The sequence below is a fragment of the Oreochromis niloticus genome, linkage group LG22 (assembly GCF_001858045.2).
Source record: "Oreochromis niloticus isolate F11D_XX linkage group LG22, O_niloticus_UMD_NMBU, whole genome shotgun sequence".
Lineage (NCBI taxonomy): Eukaryota > Metazoa > Chordata > Actinopteri > Cichliformes > Cichlidae > Oreochromis > Oreochromis niloticus.
In genome coordinates, this window is record NC_031985.2 from 17895106 (window position 1) to 17922979 (window position 27874).

General features: G+C 42.8%; 2 protein-coding genes and 1 long non-coding RNA gene across 6 annotated transcripts in view; 2 read left to right on the plus strand and 1 right to left on the minus strand.

Annotated features, from left to right (window-relative positions):
• Window positions 1–695: 695 nt before the first annotated feature.
• cyp51 (cytochrome P450, family 51) lies at window positions 696–5787 on the plus strand. The gene is made up of 10 exons (XM_003452465.5): window positions 696–978; window positions 1079–1177; window positions 2244–2420; window positions 2528–2654; window positions 2762–2936; window positions 3174–3293; window positions 3817–4012; window positions 4340–4435; window positions 4534–4702; window positions 4826–5787. The coding sequence occupies exons 1-10, from the start codon at window positions 817–819 to the stop codon at window positions 5002–5004; spliced, it is 1500 nt and encodes a 499-aa protein (XP_003452513.1). The 5' UTR covers window positions 696–816; the 3' UTR covers window positions 5005–5787.
• Window positions 5788–5857: 70 nt separating this feature from the next.
• The window catches only part of akap9 (A kinase (PRKA) anchor protein 9), a 68303-nt gene continuing 46286 nt past the window's right edge, over window positions 5858–27874 (minus strand). For 2 of the 4 annotated variants that reach the window (XM_025902522.1, XM_019350647.2), the window contains 31 exons: window positions 27482–27520; window positions 26470–26702; window positions 24490–24609; window positions 20523–20699; window positions 19976–20080; window positions 19373–19525; window positions 18832–18918; window positions 17378–18403; window positions 16578–16712; window positions 16446–16490; window positions 16187–16327; window positions 15334–15378; window positions 14129–15238; window positions 13914–13971; window positions 12916–13031; window positions 12433–12621; window positions 12037–12204; window positions 11742–11847; window positions 11463–11658; window positions 11141–11291; window positions 10704–11048; window positions 10305–10595; window positions 9964–10196; window positions 9708–9813; window positions 9343–9537; window positions 8841–9041; window positions 8425–8657; window positions 8251–8345; window positions 8019–8166; window positions 7550–7680; window positions 5858–7241 (listed from right to left, as the gene is read on the minus strand). In XM_025902522.1, coding sequence (XP_025758307.1) covers window positions 7198–7241; window positions 7550–7680; window positions 8019–8166; window positions 8251–8345; window positions 8425–8657; window positions 8841–9041; window positions 9343–9537; window positions 9708–9813; window positions 9964–10196; window positions 10305–10595; window positions 10704–11048; window positions 11141–11291; window positions 11463–11658; window positions 11742–11847; window positions 12037–12204; window positions 12433–12621; window positions 12916–13031; window positions 13914–13971; window positions 14129–15238; window positions 15334–15378; window positions 16187–16327; window positions 16446–16490; window positions 16578–16712; window positions 17378–18403; window positions 18832–18918; window positions 19373–19525; window positions 19976–20080; window positions 20523–20699; window positions 24490–24609; window positions 26470–26702; window positions 27482–27520 — 6422 coding nt within the window. In that variant the 3' untranslated portion in view covers window positions 5858–7197. The remainder of the gene's footprint in view (window positions 7242–7549; window positions 7681–8018; window positions 8167–8250; window positions 8346–8424; window positions 8658–8840; window positions 9042–9342; window positions 9538–9707; window positions 9814–9963; window positions 10197–10304; window positions 10596–10703; window positions 11049–11140; window positions 11292–11462; window positions 11659–11741; window positions 11848–12036; window positions 12205–12432; window positions 12622–12915; window positions 13032–13913; window positions 13972–14128; window positions 15239–15333; window positions 15379–16186; window positions 16328–16445; window positions 16491–16577; window positions 16713–17377; window positions 18404–18831; window positions 18919–19372; window positions 19526–19975; window positions 20081–20522; window positions 20700–24489; window positions 24610–26469; window positions 26703–27481; window positions 27521–27874) is intronic. The other 2 variants (XM_019350651.2, XM_025902523.1) reach the window with 2 other exon arrangements.
• LOC106098765 (uncharacterized) lies at window positions 20720–27596 on the plus strand. The gene is made up of 4 exons (XR_001225063.3): window positions 20720–23663; window positions 24510–24692; window positions 26497–26625; window positions 26701–27596. It is a non-coding gene; the product is annotated as an uncharacterized LOC106098765 (long non-coding RNA).

Sequence of the window (27874 nt, forward strand, 5' to 3'; positions counted from 1 at the left end):
GTTTGTGCATCATCACCAAACATTTCCTGGTCTCACCTGGTGGTATAAAGCTATGGAGGATATTTTCTTGGCACATATATATATTTGCATATATTTTTAAATAATGTATATTAAAGAACAGACCTTATGATGTGAGGTTTTCAAGGCTACTGATGAAAATAAACCTCATTTAAAATATTTGTAGCCTAGCTCCTGTACTAGTTGCACTCCATCACAGGATTTTGAAGTGGTTATTAATTACTTAAGGTTTTGCAATTCATTTTATGCTTTTACTGACAGGAAAATGTTGCTATTGTGCACGCCCATGTATTGCTAATTTCATGATAGCAGTCAAAATCATTAATGATCCGACACACCCCCAACAAACTGCAAACCAGCTCATTTATTGCTGTAAACGTTTATATAATAATATAATATAAAATATTATAATATATTTCGTTATCTTTGCAGGGCTTTAACGTCGCGTATTGTTGAATTCTGGAGGTAGAGGAAAAAGTTTAAATTAAAAAAAATGGTCTTAAAATCGATGGTCGCCCTGCTGGTGTGACATCATGTAGCAAGACATCGGTTCAGGTAGCCTCAACCATTCACAGCGAGAGCTGCTTGACTGACACGTGGTCAGCAGCCAATCAAAATCCAGCATTGGTCAGGCGGGGGCAGGACGAGTGTTGACAGGTCGAGACTTTGGGGAAATATCACCAACTGTTCTCGACTGAGAGCCTTTCAGCGGGTGGACGGTGACCGGGGCCGTTTCGCGGTTAACTTTTAAAGGGTTTTGTTTTCGGGGGCTAACAGGTCCAGCTGAGGGGAGGAAAAATGTCGATGCACATTTATCAGATGAGCGCTAAACTGCTCGGGGACACTATGGGGAAAATGAACGAGAACCTGACCTCCGTGGTGTTAGCAGCGTCCGTCTTCACCCTCACTCTGGGATACATCTCCAAACTGCTGCTCAAACAGTCCACAGACGAGGACGTGGTGAGTGTGCTCAGACGAAACACAGTTACCGTTATCTAAGCTTCAGTTTCAATTCACTGTTATTTTTTTAATTGTTATTTATTTATGTCTCTCTGCGCAGAAACATCCACCCTACATACCCTCCAGCATCCCCTTTCTGGGACATGCCATCGCTTTTGGAAAGAGCCCCATTGAGTTTCTGGAAAATGCCTATGACAAAGTAAGTTTTTAAAAAAATGAACCTGCGACTGTTTTCAATCAGAAACAGTTTAATAATCAGTCCTGAAAAATGAAGATTAGCTGCTGTTTCCCCCCCTCAGTTACTTTAAGTTATTAACTCTAAACATTGACCGCGGTTAAAACATTGAACAAAGCAGATGATCATGAAGATAAACTGCTTTAAAAATGAGGAACGGCTTTTAAACCATCCTGAGTCCATTTCAGCTCCTGTGGTGCAAATGAAAGCAACAGCAGGCCAAGGCAACTGTGGCTCTCCCCTTGTACCTCCTGACTGATTTTGCTCTAGTTTTGGTATTTGTAAACAGTATAAATCATTTCTGAAAAATGAGAGAGAGAAAAAGAAAAAGCACAATACAAAATAAAGCTAAATACAGTACAATATCCCTGCACCTAATCTGATTTAGGTTCCATATCAAAAGGGAGTGGGCGGATGAGTACACTTATTTAATCCCGCCCCTTCTCTGTAACTTATCAGCTGTTATTTATCCAGCTTCTTTACCGATATAAACCTCAGTGACAGCAGTAATAACAGTAAACATTACACAGACATAAATTTGCCTTGTAAAATACAAAATATTATCATGTTATCTTATTTTTACATCTACACATCAAAGTACCTCTAATTAAATAGAAAACAAGTAAAATCAAATAAAGCAAAGACGCCCCATAAGAAAAAAAATCTAAATGGAATACAATTTCAGTGTAAACATTCAAATACCATATAGCTTAGCTTATTACTATGTAATCTGACACAAGAAGGAACTCAATAGGGTAAAAATGAAAAACAATAAAACACTGTGAAAAGTTGAATGTAGTAAAATAAGCTCAATAAGCTGTGTAGTGCACACTTAAATTCTTCTTAAACTTTCCATCGTGTTGAGACTCATGTAAAGAACTTGTCTTGTGACTTCTTAAAAACATGATCCATCATCTAGAGTTTAATCTACATATAGATTATTTAGGTTTTTTAACTCAGCTGTCAGAGGTTTATTTCACTTTGACTCCTGTGTCTGAACTCCTGCATCTCTGCTGTTCCCCCCCCACAGTACGGCCCTGTATTCAGCTTCACTATGGTGGGCAAAACATTCACCTACCTGCTGGGCAGCGAAGCAGCCGCGCTGATGTTCAACAGCAAGAACGAAGACCTGAATGCAGAGGACGTCTACTCGAGACTGACCACTCCGGTGTTCGGCAAAGGAGTCGCCTACGACGTGCCGAACCACGTGAGTATCCCAGAACCTGAGAAGTTCACCCGTAGAAGGAAATGTATTAAAGAGTTTCTGTATGCTAAGATCAGCTGAGATGCATGTTTCCTTTTAATCTGCTGCAGATTTTTCTGGAGCAGAAGAAGATGTTTAAGACGGGGCTGAACATCGCTCGTTTTAGGGAACACGTCAAGATCATTGAGAGAGAAACGATCGAGTATTTTCAGAGATGGGGAGACAGCGGGGAGAGAAGTAAGACACCAATATTTGCAACGCTGAGTCCAAACAGTTAACCATAAAACTTGATACAGATCAGATCAAAAACAAAACGTTTGTCAATGAACTTTGACCTGTTTCAGACCTGTTCGAGGCTCTGTCCGAGCTGATTATCCTCACAGCCAGCAGCTGCCTGCATGGGAAAGAGATCCGCAGCATGCTGGATGAACACGTGGCCCAGCTTTACGCCGACTTGGACGGAGGATTTACCCATGCTGCGTGGCTCCTGCCGGGCTGGCTGCCCCTGCCCAGCTTCAGGTAGGTCTCCCACACATCTTCACGCAGTACAGTGCTGCGTCTGCACACAGGGTGAAGATGACACCGGATTTAATTTGACTAGACAGATTTAAAAAAAACAAAACGGGGGGGGGGCGGGGGGATGATAACATCACACAGGCAAAAGAAATACCAGAGGGATTAAATATGATATGATACAAACAGCACAATACTGTTTGGAAATATTTACCTCTGTTTTTTTGTTTGTTTGTTGTTTAGGAAGAGGGACAGAGCTCACAGAGAGATCAAGAAGATCTTCTACAAAGTGATTCAGAAACGGAGGAGCTCTGAAGAGAAAGCAGACGACATCCTGCAGACCTTCATGGACTCCACATACAAGTAAGGTGACATCAGCGGCTCAGAACAAGCGCTAAAACAACAAAACAGCCCAGGGTCAAAGAGTAGGACAAAACCAGACCACAGGTGCAGACATTTGCTGTATAAGTAAACAAAGAGCTGGAGGAGAAAGACTTACATACTGTGTATTTATAAGCGAGGAATCAACCTGTGTGTCAGATATTACTGCTAATGAGCCTCTTTCTTGATACATACAGACAGAGAGCAGCAGGTTTGTCTGCCGGTCTGTAAACATAAGAGAAAAATCCATAAATTTCTGTCAAATGAGGTAACGCGCACTTATTGCCCAACTCTTTCTGGACTGATGTACCTGCGATTACATAATGACAGTGCAAGTCAACATGCAAAGAAACAGTTTTATGTTTAGTGTCATGGTCCAGCCCTGAAAGACTCAAAGGAGACTTGGTTTAACCCAGAATATTCAGATTTTATGATCAAAAAGAAATAAAAATCCTAATTAACTCTATGAAGGATTGAGAACTAAAAAAACTTTCTCATTCCTCAGAGATGGACGGCCGCTGACCGATGACGAAATTGCAGGGATGCTGATCGGCCTCCTCCTGGCGGGTCAGCACACATCCTCCACCACCAGCGCCTGGCTGGGCTTCTTCCTGGCCAAAGACAAGGCCCTGCAGGAGCGCTGCTACGCAGAGCAGAAGGCTGTGTGCGGGCAAAACCTGCCTCCACTCAACTTCGATCAGGTAAAAGTCGCCCGTGGACTGTGATAAAAATGCAGAGGTTCATTACTGCTAATAATAGTCAAGAATTAAAAAAAAAATGTGCAGGGTTTAAATGTGAAATGTAAGTCTTCTCCCTCAGATGTTCACTCTGATTTGTGAGAGATACTCCCCCTGCTGGCTGTAGAAAATTATTGCGGTAACATTAGTAAAGATGTTTTTAGGAGCCCCTGCTGCTGCGTTCAGGTGGTCTACATAAATTTTAAAAAAAAGCTGAAAGAGGTTATTTTATTCCTCAAAACCAGACTGATGCTCCAGATATTTTCTAAACTTTCATGTCGCCATCTTTAGCTGAAGGATCTCAGCTTGTTGGAGCGCTGTTTAAAGGAAACCCTGCGGCTCCGCCCACCCATCATGACGATGATGAGGATGGCTCGCTCTCCTCAGGTATGGGTCATTCCTCAGCACTGGATTTTATGATGTCATGTGTACGTGCAGACAACCTCAGCTGACTGCTGTACCTGCTCTCTCTTCTGCTTTCTCAGACTGCAGCAGGATACACCATCCCTGTGGGCCACCAGGTGTGCGTCTCCCCGACTGTTAACCACCGGCTGCACGACACCTGGGTGGACAGGATGGAGTTCAAACCCGATCGCTACCTCAACGATAACCCTGCCGCAGGGGAGAAGTTCGCCTATGTGCCCTTTGGAGCCGGTAAGAAGAAGCGCTTTACTGTTTGCTGTAAAATAAAGTAAACATAAAACACCTCAAAGCCAAACCAGCCATCAGTCAAACTGAGTTCAATGAAATTAAATCCATTCCGTTTTCCGCCTGCAGGCCGTCATCGCTGCATTGGGGAAAACTTTGCCTACGTCCAGATCAAAACCATCTGGTCCACTTTGCTCCGCATGTACGACTTTGACCTGGTGGACGGATATTTCCCCACAATCAACTACACCACGATGATCCACACGCCTCACAACCCCGTCATCAGATACAAGAGGAGGAAGCAGTGAGAGACAGAGACATCCGAGCATCGGAAGTAAAGCTCGAACCTTGTGGGGACTTGAATCGAGGAAAATTGACATCAGTGCACTTTGCTCTAAATGCCCAAACTGTGCTTTTATTCTTCCTGTATTTCGTCTAGAGTCCAGCTCTTTTCATGAATGAATGTTTGTAGATAAGTGTGACTTTCTGCAGAGAAAAACAGGGGCTGTGAGACTCCAGCGTGAAAGCTGATGCTCTTATTCACAATGTGAATTCTTTAAAAACAATACAAATGGAGAAATAACTAGCGCCTTATGACGTCTTTAGACTGAATGAAGCCTTTGAGTCAACCCGGGAAGACATATTTACTTTTCTGTTTTCCAGAGTTAATCGTCAATTTTGCAGCAAACTTTAAAATCCTGTAGCTAAAAGTTCTGAACACTGGAAACTTGGTTAAAACCACGAGGTTCATTTACAGCTCTCTGATGTTTGGAGCTTTGAGTTCAGTCACATGATCTTCATCTGCAGAGGACTTTTGACCAGTTGTGTATATACAGTATATATTTTTTCCTTGTCCTGAGCATTACTCAGTATGAGGGTTTAAACTTGAGAAGAGAGAAAACAACCCTGTCCTATCTGAATAATCTGCTGAGGAAGACCATGTGATTTACTTAAAAGCTTCGGGGTGGGTTACTAAATCTGTGGGGAATCTTTTATTCCTGAGATGTATCTTAGAATTTTCCTGCTGTGAAGACAAAAGAAAAACAAAACAAATGAAACTGGTTGAAAAATCAATAAAAATATGAAAATGAGCCTCTGAACCCTGCTGTGTTACAGTGCGTCAGAATGGTAGATCTCCCACCTACAAGCAAACCTCACTGATGATGAGATCTATACTGAGCTAATGCCAGAGGATGAACAGTTTATCTTCTAACACAGCTGTTTTTGGTCATTTTGGTTCAATAGACTTGGCCGTGTACATTTACTCATGCACTGAGATGGTTTGAAGGAGGTTGGGACAAAGGATGCTAAATATGAATCTCCCAGGCAGGAGGAAAAGAGGAAGACCATTAAATGGGTTCATTGGAAGGCCAAGATGCAGAAGAGCTGTGTGACAGGAGAATACTGGGGGATAGGATGAGCTGATCTACTGCATTGCATTTTCTAGGATAAATCAGTGTTTGCAAAATCAGTTTTTCTAACAATTATTCAAGTGTAATAATAAAAAATAATTATCACTGTGTAAGTGGGGCTTACACAACTTTTGAGTACATTTTTCCGGCGATACTTTATACTTCACCTTAACTGACTGTCAGTAACCTTGTACTAGGTTTTACCTGATGACTGACTATTGCTGAGAATTGTAAAGTACGATAGATGAAATCAGTAGGAACAACATCCTGTAGACAGCAGAGGTGAGGGTCGGTCAGGATCAGGGTAAGTAATAACACATGAGCGCATTTATGAAAAGCTTTTTCAAAGAGCTCATTTTTACAGCTTTAACCTCCCCCTGTGCTTTTTAAACAGCTCTCTATGCAACATTTTTTTTTAGTGTTAAAAGAAACAATTATTCGCTTTCAAAAGGACTAAAGATGTCCTCAGCTGAGTTTGTGTTTTCATTGCTGGTTTATCTGAATGAAGCTTGATGGTGCTAAATTTTTCCACAAAAAACAGGTTTAACATACTTTGCAAAAATAAAAAAAAGGAATGAAGCAAACCTGTTTGAAATAACGTAGTCCTCTTTATTTCAGTTTTTGACAAAATACCCAGAAAATTCAAAGCTCCTAACGCTTTACAAAAATACGTTCTCTACAAATGTCCTCTGTAGTCTGTCCGGCCTAAACAAAACACAGTGTAGTGTAGAATATCCAGCAGCAGCCTCCTTAACAGTAAACCCAAACATCCTCTACATAACGCTCCACCCATACAACACAGACATATATATAAATTAATCACAAAGTCTTAAATTAGCATTAGACAAATTATACATGATTGTAGGTCATCCACAACAAAGAGGCAGATTAAATTACAAACGTAGCTGTTTTTCCAAGTGCCGGCGACCAAAAAAAAGCCTGAATACAACATGTCGTACACTGATAAAAAATGTGTTTTGGTCCACATGGAAAGATACAGTCCACACCAGAATGGTAGAAAACAGCAGAGCGCTCAGCACGAGAAAAAGGCAACTGAGTTTCTTCAAGCCAAAGTTAACGTGTCAGCATCTATCTTCTCAAGCCAAAGTGCAATTGAGCATATGAAGAAGCACCTGGGGAGAGAAAAGAGGAGGAGTTGAGTAAATATGCCAAACCCCAGGGTACGGCTCACACCTTTACACATGCAGTTATTTCACAGCACTTGTTTTGGGTGCAACAATCAGAATATTTGAGTTCACTGCTTCTCAGCTTTACAGGGCAAACACGTACTGCACTGTACTGTAAGCAGACATAACCAAATTTGTAATCATGTATATTCCACATATAGATGAAAGTGTTTTTCTCCAATAGAATTTGAGACGATGAAGAAAGCTGTAACTCGATCACATATAATGCATGTGAGCTGGACTGCTCGTGTTACCTGATGTCACGCTGCCCAGCCTCCTCTGCAGGGCCTCCAGCCTGGAGATGTAGTCTGTGAGCGCTCGGTCGGGGTCGTAGTTCTGCAAGTGGGAACAGGTGAGCGGTCCGTGGTCTCCAGACATGTGAAACCTGCACATTAGAAACACAAGTTTAAGCAAGTCAGAAAGGATCTGAACTCCACATTAATGCAAAAGAAAAAAGAAAAAAAAAAAAACAGTTTACTCTATACAGTACTCAAGTATGCATTAGCCTTAACAACTGGTGTCCAAAGTCACCTTCATCATAACTTTACAAATCAGTTTCATTATTTTAATTCATCAGACTAAGTTTGACGCTTTATTCTCAATAATTTTGGTATTTTCTTTCCTTTAATTAGACAGGAAATAAAATAAGAAGTAGACTGGAAACATTAAAAAAGGAAAACTGTTTAATAATATTATTGTTAGCATCCTGATTGATAGTAGTACCTGTGATGTGTGGAGGAGACAGCCGATCGAGGGGATTCCCGCCCACTTCTCCCTCTGCTGCTAGACATTCCTCCTCCGCCGCTTCCTCTTTCTCTGTACATCTCCGGACCACCTGGGTGAAGATAAGGGGAATCCCTCGCCTCTGTACCTGCCAGAAATTAAGAAAATATTATGAGTATCACATCTAAATGACAATATAGAGAGGTTACAAGCTGCTATATGCTTTGGTTACCTAAGATCTGTCCTGTTCCGTTCTTACTAACAGCGCAGGAGGCCGTGGAGCTCATTCCCGTCGCCCTGTGCCATCGCTTCACGAGAAAGCGCATTCTAGATGAACAAATATAATTAGTTTTAAACAAAACAAAACAAAAACCGTTTTAAAAAACCCAAAGCTCCAGCTTCCTACCTGGAGAGGGCGATAGAGACTCTGGCGATAGAGCGGAAGCGCATCACACCCCTGCACCGCTGACTGAGGGACTCCAGGCTGGAGAGCGACGGCCGACCGCCCATCCTGGTCAGGAGTGATAACGTGGCCTCCTCACACTCCTGGAATCCACCCAGCAGTAACAGCAGGTACTTCTTCTGGTAGATCAGTGCTTTACGGAAGCTTTCTGACCTCAGGTACTTCCCATACATCCTCTGGAAGTTAAGAAAGAGATGAAGGGAGAAGAGAAGACAGCAGTTTAACTTCAGAGGCCATCAAATATCTTTTAACACTGAACTCCAGCATTTAGGCGATGCTTCTGCACCGTTTCTTTGGGTTAGTGCAATTAACTCATTACTCAAAGATACAAAGCAGTTTATGATCAGTGATCTGCTGACCTTGAGTGCAGCATTGTCGGCATCAGGCCCGGTAATCTCTCGCAGGTTCTCGGACCTGATCTCTCCCCTGAGTCTAGCCACCTGAGACTGAGCTAAATGCAAAGCTTTCTCCAGACGGATCTTCTCTCGAGCCCAAGCTTCCCGCTCCTGAGAAAGCAGCAAACCTGCAGAGTCCATCTTTGATGCTCCTCGTCTGCTCGACTGCAGAAGATAAAACACTCTTTAGTCAGAGGCAAATGACAGAGGATGGAAACAGTAATATCATTATGCGAGCCAGTTTGAACATTTATTTAAGTTCTGAATGGCATTTTGAAGAAAACATAGGATTATAAAAATACCTTAGTCATTATCTTTGTGGTATTTGTCTCTACCACATGTCATGTGCATGTAATATTAAGTTCTTAGACCAATGAGGATTGTCACCTGACTGTTACAGAAAAAAATAGCACTGTAGTATTGTGCCCCATCTCAGAATCAGCAGGTTTTTCTGTGGTGTACTCACACTGTCGCCTGATCCCAGTCCAACCTGCCGATAGCGTCGCAGTTCTTCTTCCAAGCGGAGCGTGTGGTTCCTCAGATCGTTCTTCTCTTCGGTCAGACGGCTGACGAAACCTGTCAGCTCGGCGTTCTGCCTCAGCAGGCGCTCAGTCAGCGTGTTGGAGGAGCTGGAGGAGCCTCCTGCCAGCAGGGACGCACTCTGAGCGAAACAAGACAAGCCGTCACAACCACGTGTAAAGCTCAACAGATGTTGTTTAGTAAACGCAGACGCAAACAGCTGATTCTGGCTGGAGACTGGCAGTGAGTGTTTTGATTTATCCAGAAATATGTGGTGTAGAAGGGAAAACAAAAATGAGACCGTGCGCTGACCTCGGGGACGGAGGGTAGACCAGGGGATTGCTGCAGCAGGGTGATGACCTCATCAAGACTGGACTGGACCCAGGACAACTCTTCACTGTCCACCTCTGCAGTAAGCCTGAACAGAAGAAATGCAGTAAATAACAAGCAGGTTTCAGTAAAGCTGTTACAGAGGAGGTCTGTGTGTTATAAGAGATGTGTGGTGTGATTGTGCTGCACAGTTTCTAAAATAAATATAAAAGAAAAAGTAAACAACTGTTTTGTTTACCTGTCGGTGGTTTTGCTCGCCATGCTGCGGACCTTTGAGGAGATGACTTGGAGTTTGCTCACAATCCTGTCCACCGTGCGCCACGGGCCGTGATGTGGCGCACTGCTGTGGCCTGTTGAAGAGACCTCAATGTGAGGGGACGCGCCGGAGCTTTCTGTGTGGAGGTTTCCGCTCTTTTGCTGGAGCACCCAGTCTTTGGTGCGGTCCGTGGAGTCACCGTGCCAGACAGCCTGCTGTTAAGATAAAAACAACAGAGCTTCAGTGCTCCTGATAACATGATCAGAAACAATAAATCTTAGAGTAACTAAAAGTCTTTTTAAAGTAAATTCTGTGCCACTCACACTCCGGCCATCAGCCACCACGGGTCCCGTGCCCTCCCTCTGCTCTCCTAACTGGTTCAGTCTTCCCTCCAGTCTCTCATTCTCTTCTTCCAGACTCTGTCTGTTCTCCAGCTCTCTTCTCAGCTGCTCCTGGACCTTTGCCATTTCTGCCTCCAGCCTCTCCAGCTTGGCCTGAGCTTCCAGCAGTGCCTCTTGGTCTCTTCTGGATCTCTGACTCACCAGCGTCAGTTCCTCCTCTTTTCGTACCACCTCAAGCTTCTGGGCCTCAACCTGACTGAGCAGATCCACCACCTGGAGAGGGAAATCATGTTTAATAATGATACAGTCAGATCCTAGCCACTGATATAAGTCCTTGAAGTCTGGTGTCATTAGACAGATAAAGCAAATAGAGCATCGAACCTGTGCGTGCTTGTCGTCCAGCTCCCTTTGCAGTCTTTCCAGAAGACTCCCTCCCTCTTCAGAGCTCCTCCCATCCTTCTGAACCTGCTTCTCATGGGGGTGACCACCATCAGAGGAGACGCCAGTCCGCAGATCTCTCTCTCTTCCCAGAGCAGTGCTCATCTCTTGGGCCTTAGCTCGCTCCGTTTCCAGCTGGACCTGGAGCTCCTGCAGGCGTCTGTGGAGGCTGAGACGCTCCTCTTCAGCTTGATGGGAGAGCTGAGAGGAGGCCTGTCGCTCCTGCTCCACAGTCAGTTTCAGCTGTGCTATGTGGTTCTTCTGCTCCTCCAGAGAAAGCTGAAGATCCTAGTGGGAAATTTAAAAAACACAATTTCTTCTTAAAAATACTCAAACTGTGGAAAAAATGACGTCATGCTTGAATGCTCCTGCCATCTTACCTCCATCTCTTCTCGTCTGCTCTCCTCGGTCCTCCCAGTTCGACACTTCTCCTTCTCCATGGCCCACTGAAGATCTCTGCTCCTCTTCCTCTCCTCTGTCAGCTCATCATTTAGTGCATCCACCTCTGCGGCTTTCTGGGATACCTCCGCCCTGTTGACATCATTTTAAGGCACATTTTCACTGTACTACTTTTAAATAAAATCTTTTTAAACTCTTTACTTATTATGCAAATATATCCAAAACTATGTGATTTTTATCTTAAACATTTGATATGTTTTCTTGTTTTCCAGCGTTGTTTGTTACTTTAATGTCTGGTCTAACCTGAGTGTGTCCAGCTCTTTGAGGTGTTTGTGTTGAGCTTTGAGGGTTGTCTCCAGCTCCAGTTTAGTCTGAGACAGTTCACCCTTTAGCTCCTCCACCAGCAGCCTGTCAGCCCCCCCGGCTCCATCAGCTCCGACTCCCTCCCTCTGCTCCTTTATGCTACCTTCACCAGCCAATGGGACAGCAGACCGGGCACCTGAAGGACGAAGGCAGACGTTTAACAGATATAAAATACAAAAAGGCTTATTTTCAGTCAAATGATCTCTGAACTGGGATCACCTTGGTGGAGTTGCTCTAGTTGGCCACGGAGCTGATGAATCTCAGAGATGAGACTGGACCTTTCTGCAGTGCGGAGTGAACCCATCACCTCTCTGTGCTGGGCGTCCTGTATTTGAGTCACACAAACAGCCATATGATGACCGATAGGTTCAAATAACTATCTACAAAGGACCTAACCTATAACAAATTAACAAGCAGCTTATACTCAGGCTAACAAAATTCTACAGTCTTTTTCTTGCCGATGATGAACATTTACAACAGTTTTTGAAGTCATTGTGGTGAAATCTTTACAGACCTGCTCAGCCAGTCTCCGCTCCAGCTGATTCAGGTGAATGATGGCGTCACTGGTGTCCAGCAGGTCCAGCTGGCTGTAGAGAGCATTCTTCAGCACGCTGCGCTCCTTCATAAACACCTGCCGAACTGCATCCAGGAGCTCTCCACGCCAGTCTACACTGCCGGACATCTGCAGTGAATCAAACACACAAATTCAGGCAAATTCAGAAGAGGGCTTTCTTATATTTTAGGGCAGTTGTTGTTATTTTGAAGAGGATGCCAATGCCGTAAAGCCCCTTGACTGACTTTGATGTGACAAACAGACCACAGCGGGATCTTCAAACCCCCCTGGTGCTTTAAACTTTAATGGTCTTGACTCTTTGGGCTGCTGTAGTGTTTTGCGGTGAGGTTTCTTTACCTGTGATTCTCTGTGTGTCTGCATCTGGCTGATGAAGTTTTTTAGGGACTCTATAGTATCCAGCAAGGCGTCTCGCTCCTTCACCCAGCCTTGGACGTTGAACCGGCCGCCTGGCTCGCTTTCAGAAAGTGGAAGCTCTGACAGAGAAAGAACCTGCATGCCTTCTTGGTGCACTTCACGGAGCAACGTCTAGAGACAAGCAATGCAGAAAAAGTGTAACTTTTACAACGTTTCTGAAGAATAGAAAACAAAATATCGCTCAAATTTTTGGATGCTCACAAATCCAGGAAAGGACTTTCAGGAAAGTTCATCTGGAGGCAGCGTTTTTAGTCACTTGGATGAGTGATAAAAACACTGCCTCCAGATGAAAACAATCAACTTTCTGGGTTTTGTTATATACATTTCACCTGGTGGGAAACATACTACACAGTACCTGTAGTTTTATTACATCACTCATGGTTCATTAGTAAGTGAAAGCTGTACCTTGATCCGGTCTGGCAGTGGATCATCCCTCCTGGCTCCCTCTGGAGTCGTCCTGAACTCCTGCTGCAGGCTCGGGAGGTCATATCCTGTCCTCTGGCTGTAGTCTGAGCTGCTGTCTGCATGATGACAAAAACATAATCACAGAAGTGAAGCGCAACAAAGAAAACAGACGCTAAACAAGCTAAAATTAAGGATAAATGAGCTCTTTTTGGCACTCAAAGTAAAAAAAAGAAAAGTCTCGGTTTCTGTATACTGTTACAAATGCGACCAAACTTTAATTAATTGAAGTTGGAGTACTTTTAGCTGCTCCCTTTTGCCAATGGGGGTCTCTAGACATGGAGAAACATGTTTTAATTTGGATAGAGACTTCTTGATGCAACCCATTACCCATTTATCCTGGCTTGCGACTGACACTAGGATTACATTGACCCCCTGAGGCCGGATTTGTCTCCCCTCCTGGACTCAAACCAGGTAACGAGAGTATATGCAAGTTTGTAACTATCATTGATAAGGCCCATCCACATGCTGTTCAAACCTTCAGTTTGAGAGGGGCAGCCAGTAACAGGCAAGCTGGCTCAAATGAAGAGGAGCAAAAACAGTTCATTTCACACATGATGAACAAAGGGGCTCCAGCAAGGCTCAGTTAAGATATGTGCAGTACATTTTGAACTGTGAATCATACAAAGCTACTCTAGTGAGATTTGTTTCAATTAAATTGACAGGTCTCTCTTGGAAATGAGATTTTTAATCTCTGAGAATTTTACATGGATAAATAAAGGACTAATAAAATAAAAAAAATTATTATAACAGATCTACTCCAAGGTTTGGAGCTCTTGAAGATAAACAAGATTCCAGCCTCTTTGCTTTCAGTATGCATGCTAAGCAGGTTGTAGCCTCAAATTAAACTGACAGATACATTTTTAATAAAGCGACGACTTTCCTACAAGAGAAATGAAAAACAATTTACTCTAGTTTAGTTTAAAACACTTAAAACTTACCGCTGGTGTAGCCATCTTTGAACTGAGATGCAGGACGGTCTTGTCTTGATGTAGGAGCCTAGAGAGGATTGAAAAAAGATTAAAATCACTGACTTTCTGTGTTATGATTGGCAGAAAGAAGAAAGCCATGTAAAAGCATCAAACTACACTGATAAAAATGTAGAACAAGCTAACAATCCAAACAAACAGACATCTAAAATATCTCGTTTCCTCACCTCAGCAGACCGCAGTTTTTCTATGACGGCCTTCAGAGCTTTGCATTCGTCCTCCAGCGCCTGCGTGTCTCTGCGGAGGTTCTCGCTCTCTGAAATATGCCGAGCCTCCATATCGAGGATTTCTGCTGCATGGAGCTCCTGCATCTGTACGATCTTCTCCTCGTATTCTCCGATCACTTCCTCCATCTCCTCTTTGGTGGCAGATTTGTTTTCCTGGCTAAGATCAGACATCTGAAGAGGTTCGGTCTGCGTGAACGAGTCTGTTACAGTCGCATGTTGCTGCTCTGAGTTGCTGCTCAACAGTGGGCTGGGAGATTTGTTGGAGGATTGGCTGGAAGGGGTGGAGTTTTTTCTGGAGAGAGATGGTTTGTCTTTGGTGCTGCTTCCTTTACCAGCTGGCTGTTTGCTTCCTTTCCTTTTGGGCTGTGTGGTGGAGGAGGAGGAGGTGGTAGAGGAAATAGGCTGAGGAGAAGAAGAGGGAGATGGAGAAGGAGAGGGAGAAGGGGACGGAGGACCAGACTCTGCTGTCTTCATCAAGACTGTTTGTACCTCCTGGAGCTCCCCTTGGAGCTTAGAAATGGAGATTTCACGGGTGTGAAGTTCCTTATGGAGGTTCTCATTGTGCTGCTTGTAACTGTTGAGTTCTTCTTTGGTGGTATCCATGCTCTTTCTCACCTCCTGAAGCTCCTCCTTGAGTTTAGAAACGGAACCTTCACTCACTTGAAGTTCCTCTTGAAGTTTCTCATTACGCTCCATGTAACTGTTGAGTTCTTCCTTGGTGGTATCCATGTCCTTTTTCACCTCCTGCAGCTCCTCTTTAAATTTAGAAACGGAACCTTCACTCACTTGGAGTTCCTCTTGAAGTTTCTCATTACGCTCCATGTAACTGTTGAGTTCTTCCTTGGTGGTATCCATGTCCTTTTTCACCTCCTGCAGCTCCTCTTTAAGTTTAGAAACAGAACCTTCACTGACTTGGAGTTCCTCTTGAAGTTTCTCATTACGCTCCATGTAACTCTTTAGTTCTTCTTTGGTGGAAGCCGCATCGTTTTTGACCTTCTCGAGCTCCTGGGTGAGCTCTGACATACTGTCCCTGTCTTCTTCTGCTTTTACCTGGAAGATGATTGGACAGGTGTTCAAACACTATAGATTTATGCTGATGCTGATAATACTGGACATTACAACTGAGGTAAAACATTCAGCCTTACTTGGAAAAGTTCTCCCTTGAGGTGCGCAATGGTCATTTCCCGCTCCTGAAAATAAAAAAATAAATAAAAATCAAACATTATAAATTGAAAGGTGATTTTTTTTTCAGCACAGGTAATACTAGATTTTTGGCAATGATATATATATATATATATATATATATATATATATATATAGATATCTAACTGGCTGTCGTTTGTACATTTGCATTGAATCATTGAGTGGGATTTTGTTGACTGTGGACTAATCTTTATAAAAAATACTTTGAATATGTGCAATTGGTAGGTAAAGAGATCTGATAAGCGCTTTTGGTACTGGAAGCTTTCTGTGTGGGTTCTGTTGACCAATCATGTTTGAGCAGGCTTTGTTTGCATGCAGCCAGAGCAAAAGTGGAAAAACACTGTCGACATACAAACCTGACACCGTACGCCATCATGTGATTTCAATTTATCTTCTAAAATATATCTGCATTTACAAACACTGATAAAAGGGCAGGGACACACAATCTGTTATTTTGGATATCTCGGCTACACTAAAACCCCCAGAGGGTCAGTATGAGCTGTTCAAATGCATCTAGACAGAGCTATTCCAACCTTCCCCGTTTCCTTTGTGGAGAGCTAAAACTAATCAGCTGCAGAACACAATAGCACTGATCTCATGAACATCAAATAGGTTTACGTCCCACAGTATAAACCTGATCTTTATGCATACATAGGAGTAGCACAAGCTAGAAAAGTGTGTACTGTGATAATATGTTTTTATGATATGAAGAAATATCATTCTGCAGCAGTGCAGTTTGGGCAGTTTTCCCTGAACTCAGCAGCTATAACAAAGCATGATTTCTAAGCTCTGTACCTGCAGCAGCTCTTGCAGTTTCTCCAAGCTCTCCTTGCAGCTGCTCAGCTCTTCTTTGGTGTTCGCTGCCTCACTTTGAGCCTCTGTTAGTTGCTGTTTAAGCTCCGACACCTTCATCTCTTCGCTCTCACCAACTGATGTCTAAAAGAACGAGGTTGAAGTTCTGAATTTTTCTCTAAGCATGGTTGTTTCTTAGTAAATTACTATTTTATGCTGTGTAAAATGTAAACATGAAAGGATCAAAATTCTTTCTTCCTACCTTTTGGAGCTGCTCCTGAAGCCTCTCTATCGTTACAGTTTTTTCCTAGAGAGAAAAGCTTTTGTCACACACTAGAAAACACTTTGACACTCAGTACGAATTAACCCAGAGAAGCTGTTTAAAAGCACATACATGGAGTTCCTCCTGAAGTCTGCTGCAGCTTTCCTTGTAGCTCTCCATCTGCTCTTTGGTGGCTGAAGTCTCCTCTCTGACCTCTTGTAACTCCTGAAGAAGCTGCGACACACTCTGCTGGTCATGAGAGGAGGCCTGTGAAAAATGGTCACAAATCACCAGACTTATCAGATCAATTCACAACATGAGACAGGGACTATCACACAGACTACATTTGCATTTTTGTTGGTTTAATCAATAATTACAGTGCAGGGAAGTCATACAATGCAGAATCCATTATGCAGTTAAGGCACACGGTGTACGATTTTCACTCACAGGCAAAGAAATTTGCAATTTTATGATTGTCTTGTGCCTCTATTTGAACTTTTTGGAATAAAATATTGGTAATATCTAATAACTTTATCACTCTGTATTTAGGAATTACTCCAGATTACTTTAACTGTACAGATAAATACATGTTGGAAGCTGAGAGAGCTGGCTTCAGAAATCCTGCCTGGCATTTTCCATTTATTTATTAATATAACGAAACATTTACATAGATTAGAGCAGATGATATATGGTATTCAGCTCCAAAATGACATAGTAAGGAAAAGGTGGGAGAAATGGTTTCATCATTTAGCCCTTGAAGTGGACTAGGTGAGACTGTAAACATTAAAAAAAACAAACAAACATGTGTGCAGTAATAACAAATGTATTTGATTTTGTCGATATCATCCCATTACTTCTTGTTTCGTCCTTTTTGTGTATGTTTGTGTGTTTACTATTTAAAAAACAAAACTTTGCCTTTTGGACAGACTCACCTCCACAGCCAACGACGTCCTCTGGTGCGTCCCTGCCTTCATCTGACTGAGCAGATCTACCAGCACAGTCAGCCTCCTTTCATACTCGAGCACCTCCTCCTCAGAGCTGGAAAGCAGCTGCTTCTGCAGCTCCTGGTCTTTCTGCATCCCGCTTAGTCCGACCTCCAGCTCCCGAAGCTTCTGCGTCAGATGAACCACCTTCCCGGTGGGCACTTGTGTTTGTTGACCCAATCTGCTGACATCCATTTGGGGGATGCCAAAATCACCAAATTCATAGCTTTGAGGTTCAACATGTGGCTCTGGAGGTTTCTGTGGGTCCTGCTCCTGTCTCGTTTCCACTGACTGCTGCTGGAAGGCCTCCAGAGTGGCTTGGCTCACCAACACTGCAGCCACTTTTTCCCTTAGATGCTCCTCCAGGTTCGACACCTTCTTCTGGAGATCCTCTGCATGACTTTGAGACTGCTCCAGAAGGAAGCGACAGTGGCTTATCTCTGAGTCTTTTTCACTGACCAAGCCTTCAAGCTCCTCAATTCGAACGCCCAGCTCTTCCACTCTGGATGATGCACTCTCCTCCAGAGCTTGTACTTGAGCCTGTAAGACAACCAGCCCTGCAGTTTTCTCCCTGAGAGCTTCCTCGAGCTCACCCTCTGAGCTCTCCAGGTTTTCCGTTTCAGCCAAGGCTTCTGCGCTCTCTTTCAAGCGAAGATAAGTCTTCAGCAGCTTACTGTGCTCTTTTCTCAGTGTTTCGAGCTCTCTTGTGGCCAGGTCCATTCTCTGCTTCATTTCATCATACTCGTCTTTGCTCGGCCCGCACGCGTCACCCTCTGACTCTCCCTTGGTGTCCTCCTCTTCCTCTGTAGGCTGCTTTTGCTCGATATTGGTCAGTTCCTGCTGAAGTTTTTCTATGACCTCATTCAGTTGGTCGAGCTCCTCCTCGTTCTTCCTCTTCAGACGCTCTTGTTCACTCCGAAGGCACTCCACCTGAGACTCCAAGTCTTTTATCAGCTCATCCCTCTCATCCATTTCCTAAAGAATAAAATCCAGACGTTATGACCCCATTAACAAATAAATAAATAGATTTGAAGATCCCATGGCTATGCTGCTATTTCATTAAACACCTGAGCCCCTGGTGTGCTTAGAGCTACTTCAAGTTTTCATTGCCATTTTGATTTTCGGGCCTTGATCAGATTGTAGGCACTTCACAGAGACTCAGAGGTTTAAAAAGCCACCTCACACGAGCAAATGACCACCTCACAACAAATGATGGTGCAGTGGAACTACTTACCGGGACAAAACAAGCAAACACACACACAAAAAACATAGCAAAATGAAGCCAACTAAAATAAAAGTAGACAGAGGGGGGAGAAGAAACCAAACACACCGATGCACTTCCACTAAGGTATGCGTACTCGAAATAGACTCTGTTTCTATTTCACTTACGCATTTTGCATTACCTTGTTGTCAGAGGTTGTTTCCATGTGTTGGAGCTTAGTGATCTGTTCATTAAGAAGTGCTATTTCACTGTCCTTCTCCTCCATCACCTTTAAAAGTCAGAGATTATAATGTGATGGCTATTAGAAAAAAAAATATGTGTTTTTGGAGGATTGATGAAAATTTACTGAATAAGAAAAGAAGAATAAGTGAGTCCTGCACAGCAAAATAAGGGGTGATGGAAAAGCCTAAAAATGTGCAAAATTATATAAGCAACACAGAGCAAGTATGTAAGAAGTTCAGTTAGCAGAAATATTGGTTTTATTTAGAGATGGTGAAAATTTTGTTCTAATTAAAAGCATAAAAAGGATTTTTGGAACTATTAACAACTGTCAGGTAAAGATTACATATAAGCTTATCTACTGATGCCACGCACGTCACACTCATCAGTGATAAACCTTTTATGATGTGACCAGTAAGCAGTGCTTCATCATTTATAAGTTTGCATAAACTGAGATGTACAAACATTGTTCGATGATGTATGGGGGCCGGGTGCCCGTTTACCTGGAGCATGCTTTCCCTCGTTTCCAGGTACTGCTGCTGGCTGCTTATCTCCTTCCTCTGGATCTCCAGCTGCATGTGAAGCTGCTGCACCTCCTCGCTCTTGTTCTCCAGCTCCTCTCTGAACTGCTCCAGCTGCTCCTCCAGGTTATGGATCTAAGGAGATAAATCATCTTCAGAGGAGAACACCAGGACACAGTGCAGGGTATGGATCTCACTGCCTAGGACTGAAAAACTGGTTCAGCTCATTGTTAGCTACTAAATGTTTTTGCACACGATGCATGTGAATCAACTAAAGAGACTGACAGATAACGTAGCGCTCGAGTCCACAGTATGACTGAAAATGGCAACGTTTCTGTCCAGAATAGTTCTTCTGTCTAGTTACAACTTTTTCTTTTTGAACGTCACAACCAAATAACCCTGAACATAAATATATTGTGACATAGTAAAAATGAACACAGCACATTTGTGGGACTATCAGGACTAATAAATGAAATGATCGTCTATTTTTAATGTAACTGACTCTAGGAAAGTGTTTCCCATCAAATATCTGATTTTATATATTGAAAACTGATAAAACCTTAAAAAAGGCGATTACTCCACTACCTCCTTCTCTTTCCGCTCCAGAGCTTCTCTCTCTGTCTGTAACTGAGCTTCCAGTGTGGGCTGTCTTGTCTCTGTGATGGATGCATGCTGCTTCTTTTGTTCAACCTGCGACAGAAAACGACACACATCAAAGAAACCGTTTAGCTCAGCAGTTTTGTTTGCAGTGTGTGCAGAAGAAAATGAAAGGAAACCTCTTTAAATGAATTGTTTTAATGACCTATTGCATGCTGTCTGTACTGTTATTGTGTGTAACGCAACCTGCACTGCAATTTGTGAACTGAGCAGCAGCCATCCGTGAACACTGGGGGGCAAACTTGACAGCTGCTAGTCGTATCTCAATGTGGGCGACTGAAGTAGACCCACCCACACATTGTTCTCGCTCTCGGAGCGTCCCAGCCCTCCTCCCATTCCTCCTCTAGCTGTCACCTCATCTGCATGCTCTCTCTTCTCTCACACTCACACACACTCGCTCTGCCACGCTCCACAGCTATTGTTCTGACTGCTTTTGCCTCTGTTTTGCACCCTTCTTCTCCCTCTCCCTTCTAACCTTCTCCAGAGACTCAGCGCTGGCCAGCAGGGCCTGCTCCAGCTCACGGATGCGGCTCTCCAGCTTGTCAATCTCTTCGTCGCGCTCTCCCACCTCACGACGCAGCTGCTCTGAGCTGAGAAGCAGCTCACTGCACCAATCCGCCTTCTCCTTCAGCTGGGAGGTCAGCCGGTCCACCTGGTAGTGAGAAAAGAGAGAGAGAGGAGGAGGAGGAGGAGGAGAGAGAAGGGGGGGGGGATCAGTTAGTGAGATTTGCTCTTAGAAGCCACTCGCTACAGCATAGCTGGTGCATGAACAGCTAGCTGGGAGGTCAGCTGATCCACCTGAGAAAGGAGGGGGCCGGGAGCGAAAAGAGGTGCAGGGACAGAGAGAGAGGGTAGATAGAGATTTTACTGAGGGAGGGTGGGGGGAAGAAACCAAGAAGATAGCTGGCAGGTAAGAGATCCACCTGTGAGATGGGAGAACATCAGCAGATCAATGAAGAGGAGGAAGAGGCATCAACAGGAGGAACAGTCAGTGAGGATGAACTACGGACTGGGAAACCTGGACATCTTCATTAAAAAGAGATAAACCTGAGAAGATTAATGCTCTCCCTTTCTAGCTGAATAAAGACGGACAAATCAGTCACTTCCATTACAGACTGACCAACTTTCAAAAGGCATTTTTAAGCCTGTAACGGCAAGTGTGCCATATTTGATGAATTTTAGAAACCTCTAAAGAATCGGTGTGATTTTTATAACCCCCCGTTTACATTTCTGTTTAAGATAAACTAAATTGGAGTTTTCTGGCATCATTTCATAGATCAGGCTGTACAGAATTAAGCACTGAATGCCACAAAAACAGATCCTGACCAAATCCAAGCAAAACTCCACAGATGAAGCACATCTTCTCATAGACTACCTTCATTAAATATTAATATGACTAGACCCTAGAATAGGCACATCACAAGGGCCAAGAATGAGCCTCTCTGTCTCTCTTCTGGGCAAATTTCTTGCTTTACATTCTTGGAACAACTTGGCAAGAGAGCAGCTGATCATTTTTTTTCCCTGAAATTATTCAACAAATAATTAAAGGTACTTTTGTGAAGCTTGAAGCTGATATCTGATAGCTCACCAGGTTGAGCAGGCCACCCATTATGGCATAGGGCTACAGTCGAAGCCCAGGTTTGAGTTTTCTGTGCCTTTTCTCTGCTCTGATTTTAGATTAAATGATTGTCAATAAAGGCTAGAACAGCTACAAATATATTTTTAAAAGAAAACTTTTAAGAGGCAAATTTACTAAAGAGACATAGCCACAGCTATATCTCTGACTGTTTGAACCGAAAGCTACGTACATCTTTTTTTATACAGTGTGCATGTGGGATATCAGATTGAGAGACAAGACAGTGGAGCACTGAAAGGGACACATACAGTAGAGGAAGCTCAAACTGACAAAAAAAAAGAGGGGGGGGGTAAGACAGGCGATAAACTGCTACAGGGTTGGGCGAGGTTACTAAAATGCACTAACTGCTCTCTGGGATAACTTTGTTTTACATGTAGCTAAAAGCAATACCTTAACGGTTACTCCATCCACCTGCAATAGCCACGGGACAGAGGAGGCAGAAGCGTAAAGGGCCACAGGGTGGAGAGTTCAAGGGCAAAAGGAAGGCAGAGGAAAAGAAGCACATAGTGATAAAAATGCTACAGCTGTCTATGGAGATAATGTAAGCAGGCCATGTTTGGGGTGAGCTCAATGCTGAGGAGCAACCGAAACGTGAGCTACAGCTCTGATGTAAAGTTTACATACACTCCTCATGGATGAGTGATTGCACACGAGACATCTTTAAGAGTTAAAAATAAAATAATAATTTTATACAAAAGTTAAAATTTAAAAAGAACAGAGACAGTTCACCAGTTATATCCATGAGTGTATGTAAACTTTCAAATTCAAACTGCATATGCTGGGTAATGAGGTAGCAGCAGTCATTAATTAGGATAACTGGTTACTCTGGTCTTAGCAGGTAATTCAGGTCAAAACATATGAAGCAGAAGTGAGAAGCTTGCGTGGACACAAAACAAGAAACCGACAGATCTGTCCCTAAATCCATTCTTCTACGTTTTCTAATGGAAAGTTAGCTCAGTGTTATTTCTTTGAGTTTTTAGAAGTTGTTTCCTTCTTTCATAGGAAACAGGACAGTAAACTGTTACTGGCAAAGTAGTCTGAGGAGTGCGATAACTCAATCGACTGGTTTGAGGCAATAATTACTGATTCTAATGTCTGCCCTGTCCTGACAACAGTGTTGATCCAAATGACATTTCTCCTTGCCAGCAGTGAGCTGGAGGTCAGATGATGGCTGGATATTAAAAAGTGTGGTGAGCTGCACAAAACAATCTGCTGAATCTATTTTCTGCTGACAAAGAGGCTGTTTAATGCTTTTTACTATTCAAAACCTCCCATATTCAAGTACATTTTATGACAAAAATTGATTAAACAACAAAGACACGGCCAAATGCACAAAGTTATGCAAAATACAACTTTTATCTGGGAAAATAATCTATAAAAGGAAACACCAAAAATTATGCTGTGCCATGCTGTACTTTCCATTGTGTAGACATAATCTGAGTTCGTCTGTGTTCTGAAAATTTAATGACTGATTTTGGCCACTTGGGGGCAGTGGATCTGGCTGTAAATGCAACACTGACTTACTGCATATCCTTTAAAGCAGGGGTGCCCAATCCCAGTCCTCGAGAGCTACTGCCCTGCAGCTTTTAGATGCGTCCTTGTTCCAGCACACCTGAATCAAATGAATGGCTCGTTATCAGGCCTTTGCCAGACTTGATGGCATGCCGAATTGGTAATCCAACTATTTGATTCAGCTGTGTTGGAGTAGGAATGCATCTAAAAGCTGCAGGACAGTAGCTCTCGAGGACTGGGATTGGGCACCCCTGTTTTAAAGGTTATATGGCACATATGTCACCAAACAGTTGCTCACTGTTCTCAGGTTTGTTGCCAACTCTGCCTGATGTTTGGTGCTGGGCGAGCGGCGTCACAGCAGAGCGTTTTCCCTGGATATGGGCAACTTTTGAGTCTTAAAGTACGACTGATGGGAAAACTACCATCATACAATAAAGCTGAAAAAATAAAATAACCAGCAGAACCGAGGTGAGGGTTTATAATTATGACTGACCTTAACACAACAGGTAGCTGTAAGGGTCACTGTTACTATAAGAAAGTAGATTAGCATAGACATTTGAATTTAGCCTTTAAGTTGCTGGAGCTAAGCAAATCACTCAGGTTCAGTGTCACACGATGTAAGGCCTCAGTCATGCGACCTAGAAATCGGTCAGTGATGCCCCCTGGCAACCATAAGTTGCTAGGGAAAAATGCAAAACTGGCCCTTTTGACGTGTTGGTTTTTACTTCTACTTAGCAGGCAGACGATCAGCTGCACTTTTGAAGTTTCAGTATTGCTCCGTGAACAGTTAGCAAGTGTTGGCAGACACGTCAGCGCCTTCCATGCAGAATACAGACAAGCGCAGAACCTGCTAGTGACAGCATCCTCTTTCAGAATCATTTTACCCCAGCAACCACTTGCTAACCAGTCTGGGAATAAACTTTTTCCCTAGTCACCAGTGGTTTCCAGCGGATTGCCAAATGGTCTGTAGGCCTGTCTGAGAGAGGACCAACTGACCCTACAGGTTAATGTTTAGCGTTTAAGCCAAAACCTCCAACAGCTTCAGTTTTACATCGTCATGACTGACTGACGGTAATGAAACCTACCGATTACGTATGTTACAAAACACAAAGGTACTGCTGTAATTCATTTTTCTTTAGTGTCAGTTTCGAAGCCAGGCAGGTAATTCTATCAGCTCCATTGTTCTGCTCTTGGACTCCGTGCAAAAACAGTGTTATGCTAAGAAAAAAAAAAAACCCACAGGTCTCTTTTGCAGTCTGGTCCTCTGGCAGAAAGCACAGCTTTCTCTTGTTACCTCTTGATTTCTTTGCTCAGAGCTGGCCTGAAGCTTCTGTGGGTTCTTCAGTTGCTGCTCCAGTTTCTGGATCTCCTGCTGGAAGAAATCCCTCTCATGTTCTCGGTCTACAGCTTGCTCCTAAATGCCAAAATACAGATGCAAGAGAGATCAACAAATAACGAAGACCAATACTGATCAATACCACATTACACTGATGACTTGTGAGTACAAGTATTTATGTGTTATTTGCTTCCTCTATTTTTTCCTCTTTTTAAATTTTATTTTAAAGAGTTTATTGTCTCGTCAGTACTGCGTTACACAAGTGTGAGCTGAAGGAAGGTGCCAGCTGGTGGCCTAGTTTGATAAGTTTAACTCTGAATCAAATATTGCTTGTTGTTAATAATCTTCCATCAGGAGTTTATCACATTTAAGTCCAACACATTCTCGCTGTAGTTGGCAGTGCACAATTGCCACAGATTTTGCTAAATTTGTGTGCGAGGTAAGCACTGAAACACTGCACTGATGCGTCTTTGTTCACTTTCAGAAAGAATGTTTTGTATTAATGTGTGAATTTAATAGGAACAAATGGTAAGCATTTCAAATGTTTTCTTTATTAATTTTTACAGTATAACAGCAATACTGTTGCTAGTCAAATTTAGGTTACTCGCGTTGGTTTGTAATAATCGTTTTTGAAAGTGTTAGCAAACTTCTTGGCAAATGCTACATGAAGGCTCAGACACTGTCATTGGTCATTTGCAATACTGATCCTGGACCAGCATTATTTTGATGATGTAGGAACAACAGCAACAAGGAAAAACTTAATTCCAGTGAAAGATTTAGATGAGAATAAAATGACCAGAACATTTTTACAGAAAATAAAGAAGAAAAAAAAAACACTGCTGGTTGCCAAAAAACAGAAAATGATTTTTTTTTTGTAAACACGTGATTATTAAATACCCAACATCAGCAGCACAGAATAGAAAGAATTTGCATTCGGTCCACATTTCAATCCCAGCCAAGTGGCCCAATTATTGTGATGGGAACACAACTCACTATCATCAGAGATGATAAGCGCTCAGCCAAAGTATCATAAAAACATTAAGGCTGGATTTTAAACAGTCCAGTGTGGCTTGTAGCTGAAAAGTCATGCACCACTTTCACCAGGAAGCTTTAATCTTTACACCTGCTTCCTGTGTTTCACCTGGAATTAACAATGAGTCTCTATTCAGAAAAATTTAAATGAGTTGACGAACAGGTGTCTAAAATTTGGGTTACATTTGTAAAAATGTAAATTTTGACTATGAATGTGCTGCTAAATGTCAGCTGTCACTTACAGACAAGTGACAATTTATAGGAAAAATCCTGAATCCTTAAACTCTTATGCAGATGGGGAATCTGGGGGCATTTGATCCCCTGATGGGGATTTTATAGAGCTCTTTTGTCCGTTATGTCCCCCAAAAGTAGTAAAATAACGCCATGGTAAATTTAAAATATTCAAAATGACTGATTTTTCTGAGTAAAAGTCCAGAAACAACAGATATTCAGTTAAATGTTACATTACCAGAACATCTGTGATGTACTGCAGTAGATTACCTTGTTATGATACATCACAGGTTATTGTAACATGTAAAGTCTGGTTGTCATTGTTTGGGTGCACTGCACAAACTAATCCACTGAGAAGTCATGGCACTCACAAACGGTCATAACAGGACAATTTCATCCTGTTACACTAAAATCTGACCAGGAGTGTTGATTCTTGTGAAAATGGAAAAGGTCCTGTAAAACTGCAAATAATACCTTGACACCACTTGGTTGTAGGCACTGTGTGTAAGTTTTACTAAATTCTGACCCATACTCTAGAATGAGAAGTGGTTCACACAGGCTCATAGGTTCACTTTTAAGAAGCTGGAAATTTTTTTGCTTTGTTTTGTTGCAGAAACAATGACATATATGATTAAATGATACACGAGGTTAGAGGTTTTTCTCATCATCACTTACATCCAGAAACTTCCTGTTCTTCTCCAGCTGTTTCTCCAGGGCCTGGATCTGCTGTCGGAGGTCCCCGCTCTCTGTCGTCCGAGTGCTCTCCAGCTCCATCACCCTGTTGACCTGCTCCTCCAGCTCCACCTCCAGCAGCTTCACCTGTTTCAGGAGGTCAGTGTTCTCCTTCTCTGCCTGCCTCTGCACCTCCACTTTCTCTTTCATCAGCTTCTCCGTCTCCTCCAGCAGGTCTGCGACGAAGGAAGGACGTAAAGTTAGGATCTAATGATCGCTGGTTCAGGTTTGATTTTGGTGATGGAAGGAAGTTGAGATGAAGAGTCTGAAGTCTGAGAGCCTTGGGAGTGAATTAAATGCTGCTTGCTTTGTACCAAAATAATCTACTAACAATCTAATGAACAACCCAGTCTTAATTTTCTACACTGTGGTCACCTTTACAACTGAATTAAAGGCTAGAATCAGACTCTTCCAACATTTCAATCCACTTCCAAACATGTCACCAAACATGATCCCCCATCTTTGCCCTTCTGCTGCCACCAGTGAACAACCCACACCGGTTCACCCAGTACCAAAACCCAGAGGATTAGTGCAAAAGTAACAGGGTGAAAAAGTACAAATGACAGATCTAACACATGGACAGTCCAGACATTGCAATATCCATGCCCAATAAGCATTTACAGGCAGGGGGAAAGTACTCCATGTAAAGTTATAAAGATGAATGGCGATTAGGAAACAATGCCTACATAAAAATGTCGTCCATTTCATCATGCTAACATGAGCGCCAACACTGACATTTAAAAATGACAAACCAGGACAAAAATCAATCAAAGTGAACAGCCGAAGCACGGGTTAGTGATTGGACTGAGTGAGTTTGTGAGCCCATAGCAAGCAAGCTCCAAGCTGTGCTGGTGAGTTGCTGGATTGGGAGGTTAGAGATATACAACAGTGTGACTCAGCTAGACAAATAAGAGAACATATAGACACGACTGAGCCATGCTCAAAGTGGACACACCTGCTTCAGGTGCTGCAACCATTGCAGCTTCAACTAGGCCTACAGGAGAATGAGAAAGCAGAGGAGTTTAACATGCTCTTGTTTTTGTAATGAACAGGAAAACTCTTGAGATAAAGAATGGAAATAGGTGGAGACAGGAGTGCTTGTCTGCCTGTGCCACAGTAGTAGGTTAAGGCTTTGGAAAGTGCGCTGTGAAAGGAAAGGTTCCTCAAAGAGCCCCTGTTTAATTTCTAAAATACAGAATACTTACGTTTTTTGTTTTTATGAAAGAATACACTCACGGCACACCTTTTTTTGATAATACAGTGCAACAAAATTAGCTAATACGGTTGTCAACATTGATGTTTCTTCAGCACTTCTTTGGCAAATACCTGAAAATGTGTGATGTGAAAC

Coding starts and splice junctions, on each gene's coding strand:
- cyp51 (XM_003452465.5), top strand. CDS start 817: ATGTCGATGCACATTTATCAGATGAGCGCTAAACTGCTCGGGGACACT. Junction 2,655..2,761: donor GGGAGACAGCGGGGAGAGAA/GTAAGACACCAA, acceptor GACCTGTTTCAG/ACCTGTTCGAGGCTCTGTCC. Junction 4,013..4,339: donor CTCCACTCAACTTCGATCAG/GTAAAAGTCGCC, acceptor CGCCATCTTTAG/CTGAAGGATCTCAGCTTGTT.